The sequence below is a fragment of the Syngnathus scovelli genome, chromosome 21, assembly GCF_024217435.2.
Source record: "Syngnathus scovelli strain Florida chromosome 21, RoL_Ssco_1.2, whole genome shotgun sequence".
Classification (NCBI taxonomy): Eukaryota; Metazoa; Chordata; class Actinopteri; order Syngnathiformes; family Syngnathidae; genus Syngnathus; species Syngnathus scovelli.
In genome coordinates this window covers 9,024,146-9,044,067 of record NC_090867.1, presented here as the reverse complement: position 1 = coordinate 9,044,067, position 19,922 = coordinate 9,024,146, and the positions used below count along the sequence as shown (strand labels likewise).

The window sequence follows — 19,922 nt, the reverse complement described above, 5'->3', positions numbered from 1 at the left end:
TATAAACTTACAATGTATTGATTTCTGCGTTGATGCCGCCACCTAGTGGATATTTACGGAACATATAAATACTTTGAATTAATGCGTCAATTTGGGCACATCCAGCGTCACGCCACGATGCAAATGTTTTTGGATTGCTGAAAACTAATCTTAGTGGAAATATCAGACAGTGAATTTATGGCTCATCCATGGCCATAATGAGTACCATAAAAAGATTTTGAGGGATTTCAGTCAGAAGATCAATACTAGATTAAAATCTACAAGATAAAATCTTATAAAATAATCCTAATCTGCAACATTTCATTCTAGTGGTACGGTTTTTATTCTATGAGAAATTCTAATGCAATATGAGATTGTAGGAGAAAGTATGATAGTTTCTGAAAAGCACAATTTTGTGACATTTGATTTGTGTGAGAGAATGCTTGCGTGCCATTGAGTGCGTGACGTTGCTGTTTGGACAGAAACAAGAGGAGGGGAGCCCAAGCGGGGCATGACCAAAAGAAGTTCACGCCCTTTTCTGACATCTGAAATGAGACTTTTTTTTTTTTTTTCTCTCTCTCTCTCTCTCCCTACGCTCTGCTTGTGTTCTTTGCCTGTAGGCAGAGCGGAAGGAAGGAGCGCCTTGTTTACTGGCGCTTGTCCGTCCGTATGCCATACCTGTCTGTCTATTTGTCGGGTATGTGACTATTAAAGCAGCGTCCTTGAGAGGTAAAATAAATAATAAAAAAAAGCTGCTTGCTGCTGCCTAATCACGAAGAGGACGGGAAAAGACTATTACCGGTGAGACCGACGAACGGACGGAGATGGAGCGGCTGTGCGGACCCGAGCTTCCCTTTTGGGTAAGTTTTCTGCATGGCTGCTCGCATGTCCGTCCACACAGGAATGAGGAGTTCGGCTGCAACTTGCATTTTTCAATCTTGCATTCCTTCTCCATGCTGTATGACTTTGAAGCTGGCAGCCATTCAGATCAGGAAGGAACAGAGCTAACTTTACTACTCGATCGTGATAAGCTTCGCTGCTGTCAGAATGAATTGCATCTTGTGGTTTTGCACGATAAATGCAGCCTACTATGCTTTAATCCTCTCAACTCATTGATGCATTGCTATCAATGACATATGTTATCTATTTGTTATGCTGTATTTATTACGAAAACACCCCGGGGCCATTTGGAGTGCTCCATCAGCCTACCGTGCATGTTTTTTGGAAGAACATGCAAACTCCACATAGAATTGCGATGTGCGTCCAGCAGGGATTTAATCAAGTTGAGGTGTTTGAAAATGAGATCAGCACTGTCACTAATGGGGCAAAAAATGCTGAAATGTGCAGTTCTAATATTTCCTTCCTCTGGGTTGCTGTGTTTGAGGGTAGGATACTTTTGAAGGTCTTAGTGAGCTGGCCTCCTATTTAATCTGAGCCATCTCGATCCAGATGGAGGTACTATTCCTTTGAAAAATGCACATGGCAGCCTGCTGGTGCTCGCCCAAAACCACCAATGACTCCTATCACGAGAGAGAGAAAAAAAAATCTCGGGTCTGATGACACGAAGATCAACCTTGAGGATGAATACTAGATGTCATGTTTGGTGGAGCTCTGTTGACCTCAGACATGTCCCCTTAGAGTTCAGAGGAGCGGGGTTCGTTTCTGCTTTTCCTTTTTGGAATTTGAATGTTCTTTTTTTTTTAAGTTATTCAAGTATTCTTATCTGTATTTGTTTGTGGTGTTTGCGGAAGGTGTTGTAGTCAGCCGCCCCTACCTAAACTCCCAATGGGTATTTGTCATATATGCTGTTTTCTTCTTGCTTACTTTTCAATTACAGAATTGAAACGGAAAGGGAAGAAGCTAAATGAAGAAGCGAGAATGGACTTTTTGTCAGGAGGTTTCCCATCGTTTTGTTTGAGCTTTGTGAAGTGTCATCCTGCTAAAGCATGACAAAGCAGTTTTGTAGTATTTCATACATAAGGTAATTCAATGGGATTCATATCATTGGCAACATTTAAAAGCATTTAGAAAAATGAACTACGGACATTTGAAAACATAAGCTTATCAAAATACATTGCAAGAATTTTTTTTCTGGAAAATTAATTTTACAAATGCTTTAATGTCTCGGTAGCAAAACCATGGCGGGCATTCAAGTCTAAAAAAATAAATAAAAAAAATATTCAAGTGTTGTCCCACAGTTGCTGATTCAATGTAACCTGAATATTCCTGTTAAAAATAAAACTGATGATGATTTTTTTTATTTTTTTTAATGATATTATTTGCACAGCACTATCAGTAAAACGTTGGCATAAGAGTTTGACTGTTAACAGCTATAAAGTTATACGACTTTTAGTTCTTTTTTTTTTTACAACTACCAAGTAAACAAACATTTGGCGTGTTTTTATATTGGCCATAATTTAGACAGTTGGAAATTCCATGTTGTAGCGTGAGAGAAAATGTCCACTTCCTGTTCTCGTACATTTTTTACAGGTGTTTGCATTTGCTTAACTTTTTAGCGTAACAGGCAACAGATGGGGAGGGGAGTCTGTTTCAATATTTGGTGTCAACTTGCAGTGGACAAATCTGTGATTGTAAATTCTTCATTGCTTGTTTAACGGAATGATGCATTTGGAGAATAAATTGGATATTTCTGGAAGTATTTGTTGAGATTAACGTAATTTGTTGATGCTATAAGACTGCTGGGAAGGCTTCCAGCACGCCCATGACCTTAGCTGAGGATAAATAAACTAAATTCTGCTTACCCATACAAAACAAAATAAGACAACCAAGTAAAACACTCTTTATCCATTTGAACATATTGAAATTGAAAGATTTGAGCACATTACAAATAATGCACTGAATTTAGAATGAACAGTTAACACAGTTGTTTAAATGTGGGACAACATTTAATAACCTGATATTTATTCATCCATTTATTTATTCATTATTGTTTATATGTATTTATGAGTTTTATTTATATATAAGACATTCAAGTTTCAATACAATAAATAGAAGAAATAATGTGCTTGCTTTTGTTTAAGCCCTTGATTGATTATTTGTTTGTTTTGGACAATGTAAAAAAAAGAAAATGATGTTAAAAATCTTTTCTAACTTCAATTTCTGTACCTTTTGGGCATACATATAAAAAAAACTACATGTTAAAAAGCTTAAACTTGACTTTCTATACCTTTTGGATGTATGTTGTCTTTTTTTTTCTTTGTGTTGTATTGTCTGGCAAAAAAAGATAAGATGAAAAAACTCCAAACTCACTCGCTGGATTGATTACCTATCAGCCCATACATGCATGCCTCAGTCGATGGGAGTGTTGATATACGGAAAATGAATGGAGGCTGCCAGCTGTGTTTATCTTAGTTCTATCTGTGGGTGGGCCCGGCCCCGTCCCTGGCCCCGGCCGGCCCGTCCGTCCGTCCGTGTGTTTGTAGGGAACCGTGATAACCAGCACGCATCTCTCTATGATTCATGTTGAGTTTTCCTTCGCCTCTGGTTTTTGCCTCCCTTTGTTATTGTTGAAAATACAGCTATGTTTAATATTGAGAATTTTTTATCAACAATGAATGAAGAATTTGGGGGGTTTGAAGAAAAAAAAAAAAGTTTTGCAGAAAAAATACTCCCTCTGGTCTTGATTTTATGTATTTTTTTGTTGCCTATTTCTGCAGGTAGCCAATCAGACGCTCCACACAGATCAGCCCGACCTCCCTGTGTGTTTCCAGCTGAGCGTCCTGTCATGGGTCCCATGCATTTACCTATGGGCAGTCTCACCTATCTACATTTTCTACCTAAAGAAGAACAACAAAGGCTACATCATGATGTCCATCATGAACCGATTCAAAACGGTGAGTCACCAACCACAGTTGTGTTCGAGCGGACAATGGGCCCTGATTGAAAATAAGATGAAGCCATCTGTGGACCCATTTGCGGGAATATGATCTCGCTTCACGTTCCCAGTGCAGCCAATAACAATCTTTCTACCTGGAATACTATCAACGATAATTCAAACACTGCTCGTGCTAAACTGAAGCAGCAAAAAAATATCACCTTATTCCTACGCCCAATGAAATATGGGAGGTACCAATGTTTTATTCCTATGGGAAGTGATGATGCGATGAACTTTCAATCATGTGGGAATGCCAGTTCATGTAAACAAGCTTCACGTTGCTCGCACTTATAAAACTGCAATCCTTCCTTCAAAGTTCATGTGAACTTCAAACAGCCTCTGCAAATACTGCTTCAATATTTCCAACGTAATGAGCAAAACATCTTCCTCACCACGCTACAGTTTACTGTCCATAAAACCCCGGCAACTCTAATAATTTTAAAGGTTGACAAATAATAAAGTCTCCCACGCACGTTTAAACAATAAAAGTATTGTGGCAACACATGTACACTATCCAGGTGGATGAATTCATGCGCGTTCCTCTCATTCCTGGGTTGAAAGTGGAATCCTTAGGGGCTCCTGGGTATGCCCATTAAAAACAATGTTCTCCTAGTAACAGATTCAACTTCTGCTTGTTAGTACAACCACCAGCAGCGCAACAAGCTCCCAAGGTGTGCGAGACATTTTCCAATGCAATGAGGGCTAATAATGTGGCGGCCCCCAGGCCTCGGGTTTGACACCGGCGGTTTAGAAAAAAGGGTGTAGAAAACATTTGGAGCGTTTGCTTGGAAGTCTCTACCAGATTTGTTGCACATTTTGTTCCTTTTTGTTGCCCTCTCAGGTGTTTGGCTTGCTGTTATGGGTTGTTTGCTGGACAGATCTCTTCTACACATTTCATGAAACGCAGCAGGGAACCAGTCAGCCCCCCATTTTCTTTATCACTCCGCTCGTGCTGGGCATGACCATGGTAAGACAACACCGTCTCATTTAAAGGTTGAAATATCAAGTGCACCGAAAAGTCCTTTTGTAACTATTTTTTTTCTTAAGCCACATTTGTAAAGAACCACTGCAATGCAGACTCAGTTGCCATGGCATCAAATCAAACTACAAAAAGGGATTCTGTAACAAATAAAGACAGATGAAGATTCAAGGAAGAAAAAAAATATCAGATGAGGCGCTTATGATAAAAGTCACTGAGGGTGAAAATGACAATATTTATAAAGCATGTTGGTGTAAGTTAACGGTGGTTTAAGCTAAAATGCTAGTTTATTAATATTTAGGTTTTTTTTTCTTTTGTATCAATCAAAATAAAAAAAAAAATCTTCACTTTTGGTTAAGCTATACGTGTGGGTGTTATTTTTACAAATTATTATTGTTACAAACGGCTCACTCTCTCATTTAATGTTTGAGCGTTTTTGAAAAGTGGATCTTTTTTTTTTTGCCTGACACCAACAATATACTGTTAACAACCAAATGACTCATACATTCTTGCTGGAACTATGAATTGTATTTGTCTCATTTTGGACAGAAAGCTTTCAGTCTTACTACCTCGATCTTCCTTCTTCTATACAACTGTTGTACTTGCATGATTGCTAGTAATTATTTCTTAAGTGCACTCCTTTCAAATAAATCACTTTGAATGGCGTCCTGCCAAGTCAGGCTCATGCCCTTAGCTAACCCTTCCATGAAAAAAAACATGACCTGGATAGCTGAGATTCTTTGTGTCTTTTTTTATTTATTTATATATTTTCTCTAAGAAGTGTTTTGACGCTACGGTGTTAATCACAGCCAGATCAGGCGCTTTACCCTGGATGAACTTGGCTGTAATAGTAGGGCGTAAAAAAAAAAGAAAAAGAGTTTGAGTAGCTCATCTAACGCAGCCAGCGTGTAAGCGGATGGGAGCAGTCAGACGGTGGCTTACCTCAGATGCCCTCAAATGTTGTCTCAGCTAATCTCAGTCAGTGTCTCTCCCTCCTTCCCTCCCTCCCCCATTTTGCTTAATATTCTTCTGGTTTCAGCTGCTGGCCACATTTTTGATCCAGTTTGAGAGGTTACGTGGGGTTCAGTCCTCAGGGATCCTCTTCATCTTCTGGTTCCTGTCCGTGCTGTGTGCCATTGTGCCTTTCCGCTCCAAGATCCTACTGGCATCCAGCCAGGTGAGAATAGGCCTTTCACCTCAAATCAAGACAAGAGAAGAAAATGAATGTCAAAATTCCCACAGGAACATTCATGCAACATGAAAATGGAAAACATCAACATACGGAAAAAATACAAACATGCTGTTGAGTAGGTTGATTCTAAATTTGGCATCAGATAGGACATTTTTTTTATTTCTATTCAATGTACCCCTTAATACACGTTTTTAATGCATGTCTTGGTCAAAGAAACTTTTGTCAATTATTATTTACTGACACACATATTAAAATAAGCTCATCCAGTCATTTATCCCAAGATAATATCATAAAAAAAGGAATAATAATCACAATGATAGTAATAATACATTATATTTAACAGTTTTATTTTTAGTGCCCTTAAAAAAAATATTATGGGGTTGAATTGGACCCGGTAAATTTCCTGGATTTCGACAAGATCACAACAAAAATCTTTTCTCTGCCTTGTCTTGGGGCTTAGTGGATGTTTTACTTGGGTCAACCCAGGCCACAGCTAAGCAGAGAGGGAATACTAGGCTTGTTGTTTCTAGAATACTTATTGCACTTACTTCGCAGAGCTGCAATTTACTGCAAATAATCCCTCGGGCGGGTATGCAGACAAAAGACGTATATACAAGTGTGTACTCAATCTTAAAACATTTAACATTCTTACATAATGCGTAGTACGACAACTTGACAATGGGTTTAATGCAAGACTCTAATTTGACCATATAAGTTAATATGAGTGTGATTTAATATTCTCTAAATATATCAAAGCAAACTTATCTCCATTTTTGATTCATGTTGTCCGTCATAAAAGCAGACTGATTGTTTGATCAAGATAAATGACATTTGCAAACATTGGCTTTTGCTTTGGGGAATCAACATTTTTCCCTATTTCCTGATGTGAACTGACTTCTTATGAATATATGGGAAGAAAAAAAATAAATTTACCGTATTTTCCTGTAAATCTTTTTCCTTCTTTATTATGCATTTTATAGCTGGTGCGACTTATAGTCTGGAAAATACGGTAATCATTATATCAAGTCAAGGTATGAATAACCTGTAATATTTCATCAAAGAAGCTATGAATGAATGAATGCAAGGTTTGAAGTTAATTTTTGACAAAGCTTACATAACAAATCGTGCTTGCTTCCGAAATGTGGGTGATTCATGTTCTGGTCTGTTGCTTGTTATGAGAAGAATGTTAATGATCAAGTTCATCACGCCATTGATTGTTTTAGTCACAGCCTTTGGATTAAGAGTACCTGAGATTCATTTGTGTCATTAAAATATTTGGAGTCATGACTGGCATTGTTCAAAAAGTGACCTCCGTTGAGGGCCCATCTCATTTCCTGCTCTGAGTCATTCTTACGTGTGCTTGTGTCTTCTATGCAAATCTCAGGTTGAAGTCACCGACACATTACGCTTCACCACTTTCTACTTCTATTTTGGCTTGGTGGTCTTGGAGCTGATCCTGTGCTGCTTCAATGAGAAACCCCCGCTCTTTTCCAATGTTGTCACAGACCCCGTGAGTCATCACGTCACCTATGCTCTGCATGTTTCAGCATGCTTGAATAATACATTCAAGATCCTGAATGAAATGCTCACAGCCTGGAAAAGTCTCACTCAAAGACATTGATTGTTTCTGATCGAGCATCACACGACCAAGATAGCAAAGGAGTAGCTTGAGGACAACTCAATGAGTGGGCCTTGCCAAAACCTAGACTTGAATTAAAAATATCAAATATAATGCTCGTATTTATTCCACTCTTGTGTTTTTTGTTCTGCCCAGAATGTCTGCCCTGAGTCCACAGCTGGGTTTCTATCAACCATAACATTTTGGTGGTTCACAAGGTTGGTTGCTATTTCTTAATGCTACATGCATGTTGCTAGGATTTTATTTGCATAATACAAAAAAAGGCACAGGACATTTATAGACCATATTTATTTAATTTAGTTGGGATCTGACTTGTTCCAGCACACCAGCTTCTTTGTTGTTTTCTGTAAGTCAGTCTCCCTTTCATATTGGACATTATATTAATCCAATTTCCAATGAAATCGGAGCCTGGAGTACAGAAATGGTGATTAGTAAGTTCCAGGAAATACAATTAAGCATTAGGTCAAGTAAACCCAAGGGGTAAGTAAAATGCATTGTAATGCCTTTTCCAATGGAAGAAAAATTGCTAGACTTGCTAGAAGATTTGGTAGAGAAATATTTTGTAGTTATAGATTGCTTTTCTTTTATCAGTCTGGCTGTGAAAGGATTCAAAATGCCTCTTGAGGCCAAGGACCTCTGGTCTCTGAACCAGCGTGACAGCTCAAAGGCAATGGTGCCAAAACTCCTTAAAGAATGGGAAAAGGAGCAAGCCAAAAGCAAGAGGTACCAAATATTCTATCAGATTAATAGATTTAAAGTCATTTAAATCATCATTTTCACCATTTCTGAAATGTCTTTCCAGCAAACAGAATCTATCCAATGACGTTGTCTACTCCAAGCCGCCACCATCCGCCAACAACCACATAGGAGGTGAAAATGGAACTAGCCCAGAAGAAGTTGAAGTCCTGCTATCCAATCAGAAATCCGTACCCCGTGGGCCATCGTTTTTACGTTCGCTCGTCAGAGCTTTTGGACCCTACTTCCTAATTGGTTCAGCTTACAAGCTTCTGCAGGATGTCATTACGTTTGTGAACCCCCAGCTACTCAGGTGAAGGAAAAATAATGACTACCCTAAGCTAGATGTACTGCAGTAAACCCACACACATGTGACATTGATTTCTTTGTTCCAGAATGTTGATCTCCTTCATAAAGCAAAAAGGTGTCCCTGACTGGTGGGGCTACTCGCTGGCCTTCCTCATGTTCTTCACAGCTTTTTTGCAAACTCTCATCCTGCACCAGCACTTTCAATATTGCTTCATCACCGGCATGCATGTCCGCACAGCTCTCATCGGCGCCATCTACAGAAAGGTATATCTCTTCCATTTGTGCCGTCATTTTGTAGCATTGTGTTGATTTGTGGTTGTTTGCGTGCAGTCGTTGGTGATAACTAACGCCGCCAAACGCTCATCTACGGTGGGAGAGGTGGTTAACCTGATGTCTGTGGATGCTCAGAGGTTCATGGACCTCACCACTTTCCTCAACATGCTGTGGTCTGCTCCTCTTCAAATAATGCTGGCACTATATTTCCTCTGGCAGGTTGGTTTGTCCAGTTTGTTTTTATATCATAAAATTTTCCTCTGAATATAAATAATTGTTTTTCACATCAATGCAATGTTATTATTATTATTTTTGCTTGCAGAATCTGGGCCCCTCTGTTCTGGCTGGAGTTGCTGTTATGATCCTGCTAATTCCATTTAATGCCGTCATAGCTATGAAGAGCCGTGCCTACCAGGTATTGACGGCAACTTCTTAAAAAACATTTTGTAATGTAATTCTACCCTTTTTCTTAGCACAAATTGACTTCATATTTTGTGTACATCAATGAATATCCACAGTTTTGTCATTTTGTAATGGTATTTATTTTGCATTCATTCAGGTGGAGCAAATGCAGCATAAAGATAGTCGGATTAAACTCATGAATGAGATCCTTAATGGCATCAAAGTACTAAAGCTGTACGCCTGGGAGAATTCTTTCAAGGAAAAGGTGCTGGCCATCCGGCAAAAGGAGCTCAATGTGCTTAAGAAGGCGGCCTACTTGGGAGCATTGTCCACCATGGCTTGGACCAGTGCACCTTTTCTGGTATACCTTGGTTTTCGTATTTCATCTAACCCTAAATAATAATCACAGTTACAGTCTGTTGGTTAGTTGCTCATTCGCAGCCTCTCTGACTTAACCATTAACTAAGTAAAAGCCTTAAGTATTAAGAGTTGGGGAAAAAAATAGAATAAAATACTGGTCAGGCTTGTATTTTGTTTCCTTCAACCAGGTAACATCTGTTTGAACTGACCTTTCTGAAAAAGGAACATCAAAACAGATCTTGTGTTCATTTGTATAAACAAATAGGGATATCACTCTTTTGCAGCCTAATTATGTTTTAAATAAGTTAATATTTACACAGGGGAGATGTAGTAAGCAAATCGTGCGGTGCCAAATTCAAATCTTTCCTTTCACATTCTAGAAATATGCAAAAATAAAAAAAACATTGACGACAAGCAATGTAGAAAATGGTTAGAATTAGTTGTGTATTCCGTTTAAATGATCAAATCATCATGTTTATTGGTTTATGTCTACAGCAAAGTGTTATTTCTCACTCGTCCATTTGTTGACGTGTCCTCAGGTTGCACTGACAACATTTGCTGTGTATGTGACGGTGGATAAAAACAACATCCTGGATGCCGAGAAGGCCTTTGTGTCACTCTCCCTCTTTAATATTCTACGTTTCCCTCTCAACATGCTTCCCCAAGTCATAAGCAGCCTTGTCCAGGTGGGCAGCACTTTTCTACTTATTCCAACAACAAAATGGTGGCTTTCACTTTACACTTGTGTTTATTCTGGATTCTAGACAAGCGTGTCACTGAAGCGAATCCAGAATTTCTTAAGCCACGATGAGCTGGATCCAAATTCAGTGGACAGAAAGAACACAGCATCAGGCAAGAGTAAAAAGTGTCTACGCGTGAAAATACTTGACCTTAAAAGATGACTCATGCTTAAGAATGCATTATTGTTGTTCAGCAATTGATTGCGTAAGATGGCAATTTCCCCTGCCTTTGAGTAGAGTCACTATTTCCCGTTTTCAACTTTCACCCAGTGATTATTCATGTCTTCGTCACCGCTTAAAAATTGGTCAATACATTTTTTTTTTGCTTAACAGATTTTTCAGTCAGTGTCGTCAATGGAAAATTCACCTGGGCTAAAGAAGATTCTCCGGTTCTCCGCGAGTATGTCACATAAAGCGTATTTTCTTTTCATGCTTCCAGAGTTAGCGGTGTGATTTATTGACTGTGTTCTTTTAGCATTAACGTGTTGGTGCCCCAAGGCTCCCTGCTGGCAGTGGTGGGCCATGTCGGCTGTGGGAAGTCCTCGCTCATTTCTGCCCTGCTGGGTGAAATGGAGAAACTTGAAGGAGATGTTTCAATCCGGGTATGCCTTTCTCACTTCATCTTGTTTTGCCACCACCATTAATGCTAACAAAAATGAATGGTAATAAAAATGGCTCACAATAGCTCCATTAAAACCAAATTGAAATTTTGGAATTGCTGGCCAGCTAAAATGACGTAGCGGGCCATATCTGGCCCCCGGGCCTTGACTTTGACCTTTGACATTTTTGTAACATACTACATATGTGTGTGTGTGTGTGTGTGTCAGGGATCAGTGGCATACGTTCCTCAGCAGGCCTGGATCCAAAACGCCACGCTGCGTGATAACATCCTGTTTGGGAAAGCGTACAATGAACAGAAGTACGGCTGCGTTCTGGAGGCCTGCGCTTTAACCCCTGACCTAGAAGTTTTGCCAGGAGGAGACATGACGGAAATAGGAGAAAAGGTATTTCCTTTTGGGCTTAACTTTTGTAGCTTTATGGCCAAGGGGATCAAAATAAATGTTCCCCGTTGATATCGCAGGGCATTAATCTCTCGGGAGGCCAAAGACAGAGAGTCAGCCTTGCCCGAGCTCTTTATAGTGACTCAGATGTCTACCTGCTGGATGACCCGCTGTCTGCTGTGGACGCCCATGTGTCCAAACATATATTTGACAACCTCATAGGTCCAGAAGGAGCACTAAAGGGCAAGGTTTGTTCTTCCCAGAATTGGTATGGAAAGTCCCCATTTGCTATGATTGTTTTCCTTGTTATTTGACCCCAGACGCGTATTTTGGTGACACATGGCATTAGTTACCTGCCCCAGGTGGACAATATAGTAGTGATGGTGGACGGAAGAGTGTCAGAGATGGGCTCATATCAGGAGCTGCTCAAGCAGAATGGAGCATTTGCTGAGTTTCTCAGGAACTACGCTCTGGAGGACATTATAGAGGATGAGGCCCCAGGTAGAATTAAATATATCAAATTGGCAAACCATCAGCTGATATTGCTTGCAATGATCATGTGTCATGTTTTTGCAGAAGAAATGATCAATGATGAGGATTTGTTCCCTGAAGATACCCTTAGCAACCACATAGACATGGTGGATACTGAACCAGGAATCAATGAAGCAAAAAGAAAATTCATAAGGTACGACATAACCATTTGACAATGAAGTTTCGCCTTGTGCACCCATAAACTGTCATGGTTTCTTTTCACTGAAGGCAAATCAGCATCATCTCAGCAGATGGTGAGACCCCGAAATCTCGCTCAGTGAGGAGACATGCCTGCAGTCGGAGGAAGCACCCAGAGCCACAAGAAAAGAAGCAGCCACAAGAAATGGAGAAACTCATCCAGGCAGAGACGACAGAAACAGGCAGGGTTAGTTAGCCGAAACATTTTCCACGGCTCCTGGCACTGAGCAATTTCTGTAACCAAATCAGTCATCCCATCGTCACTTGTATTGTTCAGGTGAAACTAAAGGTCTACCTGGAATACGCTAAGGCAGTGGGACTGCTGCTAACTGTGCTGATCTGCATTTTATACGGCTGCCAGAGTGCAGCTGCAATCGGAGCAAATATTTGGCTCAGTGAGTGGACCAATGATGCCTTGAGAAATCACACGGAGGACAATGTGAATATGAGGGTGGGTGTGTATGCAGCTCTAGGCATTACACAAGGTAAGAAAAGTTTTTTATAAAAAAAATTTGAAGTGACTATATATGCGGTTGACATTTATTTTCAATGACGTGCAATGGGTTTGTTTTATTGCCACGCGGATCTTTAAATATAGGTATGCAATTTTTAGAATGACATGACACTGATTTATGCAAATTATTTTCCCGTCTTGACCCTCAAACTATGGACCCCAGGTTTAAAACCGCTATTTTAAGCAACAACAGATTTTTTCTGGTCTCCTTTTCTGTGGTGCCATCACAAACTACTGGAGAAAATGCATGTTCAATCTTATTCATTTGCCTTTATGATTGTTTTTGTGAATTCATCATTGTTTGATGCATTTGTGTGTAGAGAGGATGTGAATGTCATGCATACGTTTGTCTAATGTAGGGCCTGACCGATTAATGGACGATTGTGGCCTTTCAAAGGTCGATTATTTTGACATGAATGCATTTTAACCAATTTACAACAATTAGACACAAGCAAATCAGTATTTATTACACATAAATCTAAAAAATATAGTATATAATCAAATGTGTTGAAGTCATTGGTGAGTATTGCAAGTTTTAAAATGAATGAATTAATAAGTAAATATCACAAGAACGTGTTCATTATGACACATTCAACTATTGGTAACAGAAATACACATGATGAAAAAATTCTGTATATAATTGACACCCATTTTTTATTTTTTACTAAAACTCAGCCTCAAAAAATCCTTATCGGTCGGGCTCTTGTCTAAATCTTGACCTTTCCAACCTTGCACAACAGGCATGCGATTTTCCAATTGACAACAACCCCCCTTTTTTTTTCTGAAATCAATCTCAGGTGTCCTGGTCATGATCTCTTCCTTTACATTAGCCATGGGAAATATTGGGGCAGCGAGGAAGCTGCACCATAACCTCCTGGCCAACAAACTTCAAACAGTGCAGTCTTTTTATGACACCACTCCCATAGGACGCATCCTCAACCGTTTCTCCAAAGACATCTTCGTTATCGATGAGAGCCTGCCTTCCACCGTGCTCATGTTCCTGTTCACTTTTTTTGTTTCTCTCTCCACCATGATTGTTATCATTTCCAGCACGCCTATATTTGCGGTTGTCATAGCACCCCTGGCTTTCGTGTACATCTTTGTCCAGGTATTCCGGAAAACAATGCATGTGCACGTTTGCAAGTTGTCGTAACACTCTAGTGTTTTCAACTTTTCTCCTACAGCTTTATCCATGCTGACCATTGCTACTTTTCAGCATTCTGCTTTCCTGTCATGCCCACATTCTTCTCCAAGACTCTTAAACACAGAAAGAGATCATCTGTAGAACTATAGCTCCCTCTAGCGGTGGGGTTGTACTTTTAAGGTCTTTGAGGGATTACGTAACGACAGTATTTCATTATTTCCAGCAATAGGTGCATTCCAGCCACAGGCTTTTACGTCTGATTTGGTTTGTAAGTGGCGATCCATTAACGCAGTTGTTGCCCCCCCCCTTTCCCTGCTTACCCCCTTCTCGCAGGTGTGCTGTTGTTGGTTAACTCGCTGTTGTCCCAGACCTACAGTATGATACTGGCAGCCAAGCTCATGCACCTCAAGCTGCTCCAGGGGGTTCTGCGAGCTCCTCAGGCCTTCTTTGAGAGCAACCCGGTCGGGCGCTTATTAAACCGCTTCAGCAAAGACATGGATGCCATAGACTGTCAGATCCCACATCAAATTGACATATGGATGCGCACTTTCTGGTACACACTGAATGTGCTGCTCATATGCTCTGCCCTCACCCCCATGTTCCTCATAGTCATAGCCCCGTTAACAGTGTTCTATTGCTGGGTTCAGGTAAATAGTCAACAAGTCTGTTACATGCATGTCTGATCGTGTTGCAATATGTGCTGTAGCTAGCGTTGTCGTCGAGACCGAGACGTTAGCCAGACTAGCGAGACCGAGAGTCATTTCATGATAGCACAATCTGAAAGCTTTGGTGGCAGAAAGCAAATTGGAATTTTGGAATTGACGTATGAATTTGAACGTGCAATTTGCCGTGAAAAATGATGTGGTGGGCCGTATCTGGCCCCCGGGCCTTGGGTTTGACACCTAAGTGCTGCTACTAGAAGTCACTGAGCTTCTTCATACTGTGTGTAAATCGGTGCACAGTCAACCATGAATGATATTTGTGGAGTGCCCCAGACTGCCTCCTCTATATAGCACAGCATGAAACGAAAGCTTTTAGAAAAATCTTTAAATTTACACTTTGACCTACATCTCGAAAGAGGATGTTCCTCCTCTTATCCTGTTAGTTGGTTTTAGCTTATTTATCATTAAGTCTCCATCAAGCAGGCATCAAAAGTAGGTTCATTAAATCCTGTACCTCGGAAAGATTATTCCTGCCACTGGAGCAGCTTTTAAATGATGCCTGTGGTATTGGATCTAATTGAATTATATTATTACTGGAAAAAACGTTGCTTCTTGATGAATTCTATTTTTATTCGGTCAAGCTAGATTTTGAAGAAGACTGTGGGTAATTGTAATTATTTGCTGTCCTTTAATTTAGTACTAACATTCTTGATAATCTTTGATATTTTCCCTGCATGGCATTTTTCTTGTTAAAATTGCTATCCTCTATATATATACATGTGTTTTGTGGATGTCAATCATAACCAAATTACTGAGTAATCAAGAATAATAACAGTACTAACGCAAAGAGCACGTTTCAATTAGGGTGCGACTTTTGCAAATTCCCTCTTGTAATTGTTAGAAAAAAAATAACAAACCACCTGCAGCTCAAGCCTGATATTTACATGTAGTACAGACTAAAAATATTAACTAAGCTTTCTAGAGTTTAGGGAGACTTTAGATTTTGTTAACCATTTTTTACATTTTTTTTTATTTTTTTGTATTATCTGACACTCGTTGCAGGTGATTTGTCAGCATAGTCTTAATATTGTGTATGATTGTTGAAGTATGTATGTGTACCATGTATTTTTATCGTGGGTAAGAAATTGCTTATAACGTCATGTTTGTTTTCCTCCCCTCGCTGCCCCTAGAGATTTTATGTCGCCACATCTCGGCAGCTGAAGCGTCTGGAGTCTGTCAGCCGCTCGCCCATTTATTCCCATTTCTCCGAGACCATCACTGGCTCGAGCGTTATCCGAGCCTTTGGCAGACACTCCGCCTTTATTTGCATGAGTGATATGAAAGTGGATGAGAACCAAAAGAGTTACTACCCCGGTATAGTGTCCAATAGGTACGCACTGTCCCTCGTTTATAAAAAGTAGAAGGACAACAGTAAATGTTTTTTTTTTATATGTCATGCAGGTGGCTGGGCGTACGCATCGAATTCATCGGGAACTGCATCGTGTTGTTTGCTGCTCTATTTGCTGTGACTGGAAAGAATGATCTTAGCCCTGGCCTGGTGGGCCTTTCAGTGTCTTATGCTTTACAGGTACGCTACATGTTGACACACCAAAAAGGTTTTCCTGAATTTCTCTCTTTTACTGAATACAGTATAAGAGTTGTGCCTGGTCTGACTCTTATGAAATTATTTTCACTATTACTGTAATACCATATTTTCCGGACTATAAGGCGCACCTAAAAACCTAAAATTTTCTCAAAGTGCGCCTTATATAAGGACAAAGTTTTAAAATGGGTCATTCATTGAAGGTGCACCTTATAGTCCGGAAAATACGGTAGATCATTTTCTTGAGTGATATGAACAACACAGGACAAGACTAGCTTGCATACATTATTCTCAGTAAGTTGAATTGATGTGTTTTCTTGTGTTGTCAGGTGACCATGTCTCTGAACTGGATGGTGCGAATGACTTCTGATTTAGAGAACAACATTGTGGCTGTAGAACGAGTGAAGGAATACTCCGAGACCAAGACTGAGGTACAGCATGGAGGACTTTTTAAGAAGCTTAGAAGAAATTCAAAACTGTTATTCATGCTAAAAGTCTCTTGTTTCTTTCCTGATAAAGGTTTTGTGCTCCATTAACACAATGCTGTTAAAAGTAGAGATAAAAAAAATCTGGTTCTTCATTCGCTCTTTTCATATTCCCATGCGAAAGGCGCCCTGGGAAATCGAGGAGAAGAAACCCAATCCTGATTGGCCCACGCAGGGGAATGTGGACTTCCACAACTACAGTGTCCGATACCGAGAGGGCTTGGATCTGGTTCTGAAAAACTTGACCTTGAGTGTGAAAGGAGGAGAGAAGGTAAGGGAATGGGAAGAAGGTGAAGAGCGCCTTTACTGATGACATTTTCTCCAGGTTGGTATTGTAGGTCGAACAGGAGCTGGCAAGTCATCAATGACGCTCTGCCTCTTCCGTTTGCTGGAAGCAGCTGAAGGCGAGATCTCCATTGATGATATTAAAATATCCGAGATAGGCCTGCATGACTTAAGATCCAAGCTTACAATCATTCCACAGGTACACAAAAACATCAGTTGTATTTTTCATGACTGCGCAATGGATGCCTGAATCATTTATGTCCCAGGAGCCAGTCTTATTCTCTGGAACACTGAGGATGAACCTCGACCCTTTCGAGAAGTACAGCGATGACGAGGTGTGGAAAGTTCTGGAACATTCCCATTTGCACAAGTTTGTGAGCAACCAGCCAGCAAAACTGGAGATGGAGTGCTCAGAGGGAGGAGAGAACCTCAGGTAAGGAACTGACCACCGTGATTAGCCAATAGAATGACTGAATGTGTTTTCTCAGCGTGGGCCAGAGGCAGCTGGTGTGTTTAGCTCGAGCTCTTCTGAGGAAGACAAGGATCCTCGTACTGGATGAAGCGACTGCTGCTGTTGACTTAGAGACGGATGATCTTATCCAGTCTACTATCAGAACTCAGTTTGAAGACAGCACCGTCTTTACTATTGCACACAGGCTCAACACAATTATGGATTATACAAGGTGAGAAATCTCTGAGTTCAAGAAAATTCAGCAGGGGATTCAAAAATGATCTCCCATGTCCTTGCAGAGTGCTGGTGTTGGACAAGGGACAGATTGCAGAGTTTGATACTCCTTCAAATCTCATATCACAGCGTGGAATCTTCTACGGGATGGCAAAAGATGCAGGACTGGTGTCGTAGAGCTGCATAAAGACTCAAGAGCGCCATTGAAGACGTGTGTCAAATCGCTGTTGCTAATAACTACATCAGGTCACTTGATCATTTGGCACTGAGGGGTCGGCCATCAGGAAAATAGCGCGCTAAAGAAGAAAAACGAGCTTTATTTGCTCCTCCGAATCTGACCGGAAGTGCCTTCAGCCAGGATGGGAGAAAACAAGTGAATGTATCATTTTTTCTAATGAGCTGTCTCTACTGCAACAAAACCAGTTCACAACAAAGTGAGGCATTTTTATGTTTTTAACCAGTGGATAAAAAAAAATACTGTGCCACTGTCTGCAAAAACGTTTGTGACAAACCCACTTATATTTTTGTACTGTATCATTATTTAAGCTGTTGTTGTTTTTTTTCCCAATGTTTTTTTATGCAACTAGGGAAGCTTGTTCAGTTGATGTGATTCTTCTGTGAACCAAATGGATCTATAAAACTTGAATTATGTACTACCAAAATATTACATATGCTTGTATTAAAAAAGGAAAATATGATTCATGATATCATTTGTCTCCCATTTATTGTTTTAACCCTTAATTTTTGGGGTAACATAAATTGAAGTGTTGGGATACACATCCAGCCAATCACGTATTTTGCAGACACACACAATTAAAAAAATGTCCAGTGGAATTTGACAAACAGGAAAACTATGATGTAGTTATAGCAACGATCCACTAGTCGGCGCTAAAGTAGCGTTTAATTGAAAACGATGTTATTGAAGACCTCACTAGCAATAAAGGTTTTTAAATCAAATATTCATACTCCACATGTTAGTTATCTATTAGGCCTGAAAACAATTGAAGGTGGTTTGACATCAAACCATTTTTAAATGAGCAGAACATTATATTAAATTATATTTGTTTTTCCAAATCCTTGGGCCAGCAATAACACAATTTAAAACACTATAAACAGCAACACCGCAAGTAGTATTTAATGTGCTCAATGAAAGAAATATATATGTATATATTCAGTGGAATATGGGTTGAAAGCAATCAATTGATTAATGGAGGCAGCATTTCGTGACAAGACACCCTCAATCAATGTCGCTATGTGGGCTTATTACCAAACACAAATGACACACGTCTGAAGGTTAGCACAATGGTGGTCACACTAAACTATCTGTAGGCTATACAAGTACTTCCAATGTATATTTGACATGTTGTCCCTTGGGCTATTTGCCATTTGTCTCCTTTTGATTGACATTCAGCAAAACTAGTCCTGATTTTAACTTATAGCCTGAAGTTACGGCCTCCCAACTTCAAACGTTGAAACCGCCGCTCTTCCCGGATGATAAATCACCGTGGGATCTATTAAACTCCTTTGAGTGGCTACTGTATCTTTTTAATAGATGTTCCGAGTATTATGACCATAACAGATGGATGTCATGAATCAAAAAAAGGTCTCCAACCACCCGGCATGCTGATCTCTTCCACAGGTGTTAATCTTTCATCTGTTCTGGATTGAAGCAAACATCAACATTCATTGCGCACGGACGGACCACACTGACGACTGCCTCAGGTGAACCGAGCTTGTGAACGCGTTGACCCCATCATCAAACGTCTGAGAGGAAGGAACTATGAGCATACCTTCTGTAGCAACAAATCAAAGCACATTTTTTTACCCTTTGAGCTGGCTCGCTTAAATTAGAAAAAGTGTTTTTTTTGAAAAACCACATGTGTTTTTAATAGGCCGAAATTTAATTGAACATTTTATAGATACCAGGCTTCGCAGTTTTATGGCAAAGGCTGAAAAGAAAAATAATACTGATGGTATTTGATAGGTGTAGTAACCACTAATTACCATTCCAGTAAGAATACTAAAAGCTTTCCAATAAATTCTTGCTTGTTCCTGTTCTAGTGTTTCTTTGTCTAGCTTTTGTGGGCAAAAGATTCCGCCACAAATATTTTGCCACATTTTTTATAAGCTATAAAAATGCGTGAAGAACAATGAGTTTCAAGGCTTGTCAATTTGTGGAACTACCGTTGCTAATAAATATTTAAAGCTTTTATAGAATAACATAGCAGAAGACAATCTAATTGGAAAGGTCCAACTTGAATTGCACAGATCTCAATAATGATAGAGAAAAAAAAAGAAATATATTTGTGAT

The 19,922-nt window shown here is 39.8% G+C and overlaps 1 protein-coding gene and 1 long non-coding RNA gene across 7 annotated transcripts; one reads left to right on the top strand and one right to left on the bottom strand.

The window, feature by feature from the left end:
- The first annotated feature begins 566 nt into the window (after window positions 1-566).
- Window positions 567-18,318, top strand: abcc3 (ATP-binding cassette, sub-family C (CFTR/MRP), member 3). 6 transcript variants are annotated; one of them, XM_049758576.2, is made up of 31 exons: window positions 569-839; window positions 3,657-3,833; window positions 4,716-4,841; window positions 5,893-6,030; window positions 7,430-7,555; window positions 7,820-7,881; window positions 8,276-8,407; window positions 8,487-8,732; window positions 8,815-8,992; window positions 9,059-9,220; window positions 9,324-9,416; window positions 9,561-9,764; window positions 10,303-10,449; window positions 10,528-10,615; window positions 10,837-10,903; window positions 10,979-11,105; window positions 11,331-11,507; window positions 11,585-11,752; window positions 11,825-12,005; window positions 12,084-12,189; window positions 12,264-12,420; window positions 12,511-12,718; window positions 14,225-14,538; window positions 15,744-15,943; window positions 16,015-16,141; window positions 16,486-16,587; window positions 16,766-16,912; window positions 16,967-17,125; window positions 17,193-17,359; window positions 17,415-17,609; window positions 17,677-18,318. In XM_049758576.2, the coding sequence occupies exons 1-31, from the start codon at window positions 804-806 to the stop codon at window positions 17,786-17,788; spliced, it is 4,629 nt and encodes a 1,542-aa protein (XP_049614533.1). In that variant the 5' UTR covers window positions 569-803; the 3' UTR covers window positions 17,789-18,318. The 6 variants fall into 6 exon arrangements, with proteins under 6 accessions (XP_049614534.1, XP_049614533.1, XP_049614531.1 ...); XM_049758574.2 differs by having other exon boundaries at window positions 570-839; window positions 12,081-12,189; XM_049758575.2 differs by lacking the exon at window positions 14,225-14,538 and adding an exon at window positions 13,545-13,855 and having other exon boundaries at window positions 571-839; window positions 12,081-12,189.
- On the bottom strand, window positions 5,590-5,933 carry LOC125991070 (uncharacterized). Its single transcript, XR_011086098.1, has 2 exons — window positions 5,796-5,933; window positions 5,590-5,695 (listed from the first exon to the last, which is right to left on the bottom strand). It is a non-coding gene; the product is annotated as an uncharacterized lncRNA (long non-coding RNA).
- Window positions 18,319-19,922: the final 1,604 nt, after the last annotated feature.

What these genes read in the sequence shown, in the direction of transcription:
- abcc3 (XM_049758573.2), top strand. Translation starts at nt 804, where the DNA reads ATGGAGCGGCTGTGCGGACCCGAGCTTCCCTTTTGG. An exon ending in TGAAGAGCCGTGCCTACCAG is followed by an intron (nt 9,417 to 9,560) that starts GTATTGACGGCA and finishes GCATTCATTCAG; the next exon opens with GTGGAGCAAATGCAGCATAA. An exon ending in AGCTTACAATCATTCCACAG is followed by an intron (nt 17,126 to 17,192) that starts GTACACAAAAAC and finishes TTTATGTCCCAG; the next exon opens with GAGCCAGTCTTATTCTCTGG.